Genomic DNA, 8,881 nt, shown 5'->3' on the forward strand with positions numbered 1-8,881 from the left:
GGCCCAGTCCCGATCCCAGCAGGCTTGGATCTCAGTCACGGGTTCCTGCACACCTGAGCTTTCCTACCATTCCTCTCTCCAGTGAGATTCATCCCATCGAGGAAGATTTCAAAAGAAGAATTCTCTTACTGTTCAGTGCAATAAAATCAGAGGAAGAGAGAATAAAACAAGTTCAAAGATAGTTTGATAGAAAAAGAAAAATGAAAAGGTTGGGGTAGTAGAGGAGTTGAGGGGCTGTCTTGCATGTAGCTGTACCTTGTTTGGTCCCTGCCACTGGCTCCTTCTCTTGAGCACCTCCAGGTGCAAGTCCTGAGTACACAATTGAGAGTAGCCATGAGCACCACTGAGTGTAGGCGAAACACCCTCCCAAGAAAAAGGAGAGCAGTCATTCAAACAGAAAAGAAATCCACAGTAACTGACCACTATTTTTTTTTTTTTGGTTACTGGGTCATACCTGGCAATGCACAGGGGTTACTCCTGTCTCTGGACTCAAGGATTACTCCTGGCAGTGCTCAGGGGACCATATGGGATGCTGGGAATTGAACCCGGGTCGGCCACGAGTAAGGGAAATGCCCTACCCATAGTGCTATCGCTCCAGCCCCAATAGTAACTGACCTTTAAAAAGATACAGATAAAAGAGACTCAACAGCAGAATGGAAGGAGTCAAAGCTCAAATCAGTGGCATCCAGGAAAAGATAAACAATAGCATCAATAAATATGAGTGAAAATAAAAATAGAGTTTCAACGAAGAGATGAGCTGTAAAGTTACAGGGATTAAGTTTTGTGCCTTGTTTGTGGCTGACTCCAGTTAGAACCCCGGCATCTCATATGGTCCTCTGATCACCACCAGGACTGATTCCTGAACACAGGGCCAGCAGTAAGCCCTGAGCACCTTCAGGTGTGGTCAAACCAACCTCCCCTTCAAAATGAACAGAGCTTAAGTGATCTATGGGACAACTATAAGAGGAAAAAACTCATCATTGTTTCAATCCAGGGATTGAACTCAGGTCAGCTGTGTGCAAACCAAATGCACCACCCACTATTCTATTGTTCTAGGCTCAAGAGAGGAAGAATTCTTGGTGGAAAAAATGTAGTCTAAATTTTATCCAATGTGTGAGGGAAGACCTTTACACTGATCCAGGAGGCCCATTGATTCCCAAACAGAAGAACAAAATGGCAAGAATGAGAGACTCCTTAAAGCAATGCAAGAGAAGCAAAGTCTCACATATTTAGAAAAAAAAAGCAATGCATAAGACTCATACTGGATTTCTCAAGTGAAACTGTAACCAAGAATAGAATAATATATTCAAAGAACTAAATGAAAATAACTTCTGAGAATCCTCTACTATACTATGTTGTAAAGTCGACTTGAAAAAATGATAAAAAGAAAATTCTCAGAGGGCTTTTCCCCCCTCTAAGTAAGTGCTATGATAAATAATACATAGGGGAGCCATAGAGATAGTACAGCAAGTAAGGGGCTTTCCTTGCATGCAACCAACCTGGGTTTGATTCCCAGCACAGCCAAGAATGATCTCTAAGTGCAAAGTCACAAGTAAGCACTGATCATATCTGAGGGTGACCCCAAAGCATACCAGACAAAGCAAGAAAACCCCAACAGAAAGCAAGAAGGTAGATTAAGTCCCCAAATATGCTTTTAATTGGGGTTTTTCTACTTACTTATCTAGCCTTAGTATGTGAGTCTTTTTTGATTATTTAAAGACAGTGCATTCTCATGGATAGGTAGGATAAACAATCTCAAAATGGCAATATTATCCAAAGCACTATACAAATTCAATGTGGTCCCTATCAGGATACCGATGACATTTTTCAAAGAAATAGACAAACCACTCCTGAAATTCATATGGAACAATAAACCCCCACGAATAGCTAAAGCAATTCTTGGAAAAAAGAAAATAGGTGGCATCACCCTCCCCAACTTCAAACAAAGCAGTAGTAATTAAGACAGCATGATACTGGTCTTGAAACTGACCTGTAGACCAATGGAACAGAGTTGAATATTCTGTCACAGACCCAAATATATGACCACTTAATCTTTGACAAAGGAGCAAGAAATGTGAAGTGGAACAAGGAAAGCCTCTTCAACAAGTTGTGCTGGGAAAACTGGATAGCTACCTGCAAAAAAATGAACTCTGACCCCTGTCTAATGCCAGGCACAAAAGTGGATTAAAGACCTCAATATCAGACATAAATCCACAAGGTACATAGTGGAAAATGTAGGCAGAACTCGCCACGATATTGAAGCTAAAAGCATCTTTAAGGATAAAACAGCACTAACCATGCAAGTGGAAGCAAACATAAACAAATGGGACTACATCAAACTAAGAAGCTTCTGCACTTCAAAAGAAAGAGTGACCAAAAATACAGAAAGAGCCCACAAAATGGGAAAGAATATTTACCCAATACCCATCTGATAAGGGATTATTATCCAGGATATACAAGACTTTAGTAGAATTGTACAAGAAAAAACCTCCAACCCCATCAAAAAGTGGGGAGAAAAAATGAACAGAAGTTTCCTCAAAAAAGAAATGCAAATGGCCAAAGGCACATGAAAAAATGCTCCACATGGCTAGCCATCAGAGAGATGCAAATCAAAACAAAAATGAGATATCATCTGACACCATGGAGACTGGCACACATTCAAAAGAACAAAAGCAACCAGTGCTGGTGTGGATGTGGGGAAAAAGGGAAACTCTTTCACTGTTGGTGGGAATGTCCACTAGTCCAGCCTTTCTGGAAAACAATATGGACAGTCCTTCAAAAACTAGAAATTGAGCTTCCATATGACCTCGCAATGCCACTTCTCGAAATATATCCCAAGGATGCAAAAAAGTACAGTGGATATGACATCTGTACATATATGTTAATTGCAGCACTGTTCATAATAGCCAAAATCTGGAAACAACCCGAGTGCCCTAGAACAGATGACTGGTTAAAGAAACTTTGGTACATTTACAGAGTGAAATACTATGCAGCTGTCAGGAGAGATGAAGTCATGAACTTTGCTTATAAATGGATAGACACGGAGAGTATCATGCTAAGTGAAATGAGTCAGAAAGAGAGGGACAGACATAGAAGGACTGCACTCATTTATGGAGTATAAAACAACATAACATGAGGCTGACACCTAAGGATAGTAGATACATGGGACAGGTAGATTGCTCCATAGCTGGAAGCCTGCCTCTTGAGCAAAGGGGAGAAGGCAGATGGAATAGAAAAGGGATCACTAAGAAAACGATGGCTGGAGGAATTGGTCAGGATGGGAGATGTGTGCAGAATGTAGATAATGGAACAAACATGATGACCTCTCGGTGTCTGTATTGCAAACCATAATGACCAAACGTAGAGAAAGATTATGGGGAATAATGCCTGCCATGAAGACAGGGGGAGGGTGGGAAAGGGAGGGTATACCAGGGATATTGGTGGTGGGGAATGTGCACTGGTGGAGGGATGGGTGTTTGATCATTGTGTGATTGTAACCCAAAAATGAAAACTTGTAACTATCTCACTGTGACTCAATAAAATTTAAAACAATAAATAAATACACTACATCACCTTCAACTTACAAGCTCCCTGTTGACAAAACCTCCCTCGTCGTGGATAAAATTATAGCAGGGAGGCAGGAGACGTGGTACAGTGGATAGGACTATAGTCTTGAATGGAGTCAACCTAGGTTATGGAATCCAGCACCCCATATGATTCCCCCCCAGTGCTGCTAAGAGTTATCCCTGAACAAAGAGGCAGGAGTAAGCCTTGAGAACTGTCAGGTGTAATTCAATCCCTTCCCCTAAATTAAAAAAAATCCTGCATGAGAATAAAGACCAGAACATTTTCTGTATCTTCCACATACCAAGTCTTTCAGGAATTCCCTTCTTAACTCCCCTAGGCTTTGCTAGAAAGAACAGGAGAGTTTTCACAGTTCAGCATGCAACCAAGTAGGGAATCAAAAGACATTTTTGTTTCTTTGACACCCCAGCTCTGTATAAAGAAGTCACCAATCTCCAAAAATACTGAATGCTGACAAGACTGACACCCTAGTTCCTCCTTTCTTCCCCCTTCTCTGAGCCTCTCTAGGGAACCAGACAAATGAATCAGATGAGAATGGGGTTGATTCTAAAGAACCTCACTGCCACCTCTTCCTCTGTCGTTGGGGCTTCTGAAATCAATCCTGTTTGTATGACCTCTTCTCTAGGATCTGTAATACTGGGAGTTTCTCTGTCCTCAGCTGGAGACAGCAGGAAAGAAGCACCACTCAGCTTATCTTTCAAATTGTGGTACTAAGGTAATTCTTTCACATTTCTGAATTTGCCTGAGTTACCTTTTGATACTCCCCATTACGAGAAAGAAAAGCCAGTTCTACCCCCGTGAGAGCAGGTCTCGTTTGCACATGAGCTCATTGCTTACAGAGCCCTGTCAAACCATTCTGCCCAAAAGCCTACCTGCAAAAGCTCCCAGCGATGACCTGCACAGACCTTTCCTGAAAGACTCGAGCAGATTTACAAGAACTGAGGAATTGGCAGTGGAACTCCATCTCTATACACACTGGACATCTACCAGATTGTGCAATCGGGGTATGAGTGTGTTCTGGACCCAAGGGATTTCCCCCAATGCACTGTTTTGCTTCAACCCTCTCTTTCCATGTGCTCTGTGATCAAGCTGTCTGTATATATAGCAGAGACACCTTCCCTAGCAGATAGCACAGACTGCTGGGCTGCACAAGGAGATTCAGCAGGAAGGAATAGATAAGGGTGAGTTTCTAGAGCATTCTAAGTTTCCTTCTTTGGGAGAATCCTCTTCTACATCACCATTCTTGGGCTGCATCCTTTCTGACTGAACTGTTCTGGCCATTGGGTCTCCTCAGATGGGCTACTCATTGTCATTGTTGTTGCTGGACATTCCCAGCACTATTCAGGCTTTTGATGATTGCTCCCAGTGCTCTGTGATTCTGCCCCAGAAATTGTACTAGGGTCACCAGCGTCACTCTGACAGTGTATAGACGACCCCTACCCTCAGCTCAAGTTCCAAATGCTGGAGTACCTGCTGGAGCAAAGTGAATGCTCCAACCCTTTGAGTTAACTCCCCAGCCCCATGAATACTTTTCAGTCTAGGAAATTCTTAGCAATTATGGTGTTTGTGCCTCTATGTGTAGTCAGTGGTGGCTAGAGGAGACATACCATAAATATTGATGGAATTTTAAACTCAGGTTGTATTTCAGAGGTAGAATCCTCCAATGCTTCCATGGAAACATGCTGTGCAGTTAGATCTCAGAGCTGATTAGGGATGCTGGGAACGGACAATGGTTTACACTTAAAGCCCATTGTAATTGCTCCTAGTAAGCCTCTAGTAAATCCTAGAAAAGCACTGGGATTCTGATGACACAAGTAGAAATGGAGAATCAATCTTCTAAGATGTATCTTAGATTATCAGGATGTATCTCTCCACATCTCTCATCTCTCTACATGCCAATCTATGCATTTCATTAGAATTTCTTTTTGGAATGTGAGCCTGGTTCAATATTACAGAGCAAAATCCTGATTTGCCTCACTGTTACTTGTGTACCTGCAGCAAGATGAAACTTTCCACGGCCGTTGTTTTCTGCTCCTTGTTTCTGTGCGTCAGCAGCCAAAGTTGGTTCTCATTCATGAGGGAAGCTGGTCAAGGTAAGGCCCCAAGAGTAGTGGGGGTCAGGGTCTGTATCCGGGTAGTCTCCTGTAATTACCTGAGCAGAGGACAGGGTCTCTTAGTGGATAGACACTGAGTAGGGATTTTTGGAGGGGGAGTGGGGGAGTTCACACCCAGCGATACTCAGTAGTTACTCCTGGCTCTGCACTCAGGAATTAATCCTGGCAGTACTGGGCGGGGGGGCATATGGGATGCTGGGAATCGAACCAGGGTCTGCTGCATCCAAGGCAAACACCTTACCTGCTGCACTATGGCTTTACTCCCTTTAGTAGGGATTTTTAAAAAAAATTTTATTAGTGAAACATAGTATTGTTTGGTTTGGGGGTCCACACCTGGAGGTACTCAGGGGTGACTCCTGGAGGTGCTCTGAGAAATTCTGTGGTCCTTGGAGAATCATATGGGATACTTGGAATCTAACCAGGTTGGCCACAAGCAAGGTCAGTGCCCTCCCCGTTGTACTATCACTCCAGCCCTGAGTAAGGATTTTATCACAGCATTTTGCCAGGCTTTTCCCTCTTCTGTGAGTACCCCTAGGCCCCAGGGCACATAAAGTTGGTTCCCCAGCTTTTAATAGGAGTGAGGAATTGGAATTGGAATTCAGAGATGCTTTTTCCTTCAAATAATACAAGTTAAGGTCCCTACTGCCCCCTAATGGACGTTCGAGCTAAGCATTTTGATGCCACTCTGAAGTGACTGTCAAAACTGGGAGTTGTGTTTCCAATTCTTAGCTCTTTGTAAAAGTTTTTGGTGATGGGGTGGGGTCACACCTGACTGTGCTCAGGGCTTCCTCCCGGCTCTATGCTCAGTCCTGGTGGAACTTGGGGGACCCTCTGTGGTACTGGCGATCAAACCAGGTCAGCTGCGTGCAGGGCAAGTGTCTCTCCCAACTCTCTGGCCCCAGCCTCATTAGTACAGTCAAAATAATGGAATTTTTAATGAGACGAAGTTATTTTAAAGTTTTCAAATACAAATGAGCTATTTAGTAGTTTTCAAATACTAAAATTTTATCTTTATGTTCTAATCTTTTATCTTCATATTCTAATCTTTTGTTCCTTCGATGTAGCATCTCTCTACAGAGAAATGAGGCACAAAGAGCTAAAGCCTGGGAGATAGTCCAAGGGTTAGGGTGTATACACAACACACAGCCATCGTCAAAGCAGCAACAGAAGTCAGAGGGGAACACACAGAATCAGTCTTGAACTGAGTTTTATCTTAATGTTAACCGGAGGAGGGGAAAAGGGAACCTTCATTTCAAAGCCCATCTGCTTTCCAGTACCATTGTCCCAACCTCTTGAAATATGGGACAGGAGCATTTTAAATTTATTTCTCAACAACGTGATCGCCTGCATTTCATCACTTTCTTTTCTTTCCAGGGGCCAGAGACATGTGGAGAGCCTACAGTGACATGCTAGAGGCCAACTACAAAAATTCAGACAAATACTTCCATGCCCGGGGGAACTATGATGCTGCACAAAGGGGCCCTGGTGGTGTCTGGGCGGCCAAAGTGATCAGGTAAGGGGCCTTCTGGGGTGCAGGGGTGGGTGAGAAGGGCCAGAAAATTCTAACTGTGATCATCAGAGAGTCGGTGGAGGGAGTGGTCTTCCCCCTCTGCCACTCTTCTCTGTGCCCACAATGGGATGGGAGTGGCTGAGAGAGTCAGAATAAGGCTAGCAGAGGGGGTGTGTCCCCAACCATAGTTCAGGGGCTGTCCTCCCAGCACACAGGGGTCAGTATGGGCTGAGCTGGGCTATGCCCAGGCAGGGTCAATTTTATAGCTTCTCTATTTTTAGCTCCCTTGGGAAAAGAAGAGAGATTCGAAGGCGGGATTATTGCTCTTCTGCCTGTGGTTTATCTTTTTCTCCTTCCCTCTGTTCCAGTGATGCCAGAGAGAATTCTCAGAGAATTACGGACTTTTTAAAGTATGGAAACAGCGGTCATGGACGGGAAGACTCCAGGGCTGACCAATTTGCCAATGAATGGGGCCGGAGTGGCAAAGACCCCAATTACTTCCGGCCTAGAGGCCTGCCTAGCAAGTACTGAGTTTTATCTTCATGTGCTCTCAGGAGGCCCGGTTTTGAGCTTCAGCAGGGCAGGACAGCTGCTGAACTAAATTGGAATATTGAATCTACATTGAATACTAAATCTCTAGGACTTGATACTTGATGAAGAGAGCAAAAATTGTTTAATAAACGTTTTTGAAATCCAATTTGTTGCTGGTGTCTGGGAATAGGGCTGGAGCGATAGCACAGTGGTAGGGCGTTTGCCTTGCACGCAGCCAACATGGCCGACCCGAGTTCGATTCCTCTGCCCCTCTCGGAGAGCCCGGCAAGCTACCGAGAGTATCTCGCCCGCACGGCAGAGCCTGGCAAGCTACCCGTGATGTATTCGATATGCCAAACACAGTAACAACAAAAGTCTCCAATGGAGACGCTACTGGGCCCGCTCGAGCAAATCGATGAACAACGGGAGGACAGTGACAGTGACAGTGACAGTGTCTGGGAATAGTTGAGGCCATTTTCCTGAGGACGTGAGCCTATTTTATACTAGAGGGATGATCCATAAGCATCCCAGAAAATTCTAATTGCCAAATTAAAAAAGTGATTTGCGGATATTGGGGCATCCGGCTGTGCTCAGGTCTCAGTTCTTGCTTAGTGCTCAGGAATCACTCCTGACTAGTCTCAGGGGACCTTTATAGCGGTCCAGGAATAGAATCAGGGTCGGCAGTGTGTAACACAAGTGCCTTACCCTCTGTATTGTGACTCCAGTTTCCAAATAACCATGGGTAAATAAAGAGAATTAACATTTCTATTTTTCTTATAGAAAATAGTCTTCCAGGGTCATTGTCAGATATAGAGAGGATCGAAGAGAGCTCAGAAAAGATACATTTTTTTCCTAAGAGCTTGTAAATAAGCAGGGTGCAGAGGATGTGACATGTGTGCTGAAAGTAGACTAAGGACCAAACATGATGGCCTCTCAGTATTCGTATTGCAAACCATAATGTCCCAAAGTAGAGAGAAACAAAGTAAGAAGGAAACTGCCTACCTTGAATGGGTGGGTGGGGGGGGGGAGTGTTGGTTGCTAGTGTGTGGGGGAGGGGCTGGCAGGTACTAGAGACATTGGTGAAGGAAATGTACACTGGTGGAGGGATGGGTGTTGGAACATTGTATCAATCATGAAAGCT

General features: G+C 44.1%; 1 protein-coding gene across 1 annotated transcript; it reads left to right on the forward strand.

Moving 5' to 3' along the window:
- The first annotated feature begins 4,656 nt into the window (after positions 1-4,656).
- LOC130039108 (serum amyloid A protein-like) lies at positions 4,657-7,894 on the forward strand. The gene is made up of 4 exons (XM_056130979.1): positions 4,657-4,766; positions 5,584-5,678; positions 7,074-7,212; positions 7,578-7,894. Exons 2-4 carry the CDS (start codon positions 5,588-5,590, stop codon positions 7,738-7,740), a joined length of 393 nt encoding a protein of 130 aa, XP_055986954.1. The 5' UTR covers positions 4,657-4,766; positions 5,584-5,587; the 3' UTR covers positions 7,741-7,894.
- Positions 7,895-8,881: the final 987 nt, after the last annotated feature.

This window comes from Sorex fumeus, unplaced genomic scaffold (assembly GCF_029834395.1).
Source record: "Sorex fumeus unplaced genomic scaffold, SorFum_2.1 ptg000007l, whole genome shotgun sequence".
Taxonomy (NCBI): domain Eukaryota; kingdom Metazoa; phylum Chordata; class Mammalia; order Eulipotyphla; family Soricidae; genus Sorex; species Sorex fumeus.

Coding starts and splice junctions, on each gene's coding strand:
- LOC130039108 (XM_056130979.1), top strand. CDS start 5,588: ATGAAACTTTCCACGGCCGTTGTTTTCTGCTCCTTGTTTCTGTGCGTC. Junction 5,679..7,073: donor CATGAGGGAAGCTGGTCAAG/GTAAGGCCCCAA, acceptor TTTTCTTTCCAG/GGGCCAGAGACATGTGGAGA. Junction 7,213..7,577: donor TGGGCGGCCAAAGTGATCAG/GTAAGGGGCCTT, acceptor CCTCTGTTCCAG/TGATGCCAGAGAGAATTCTC.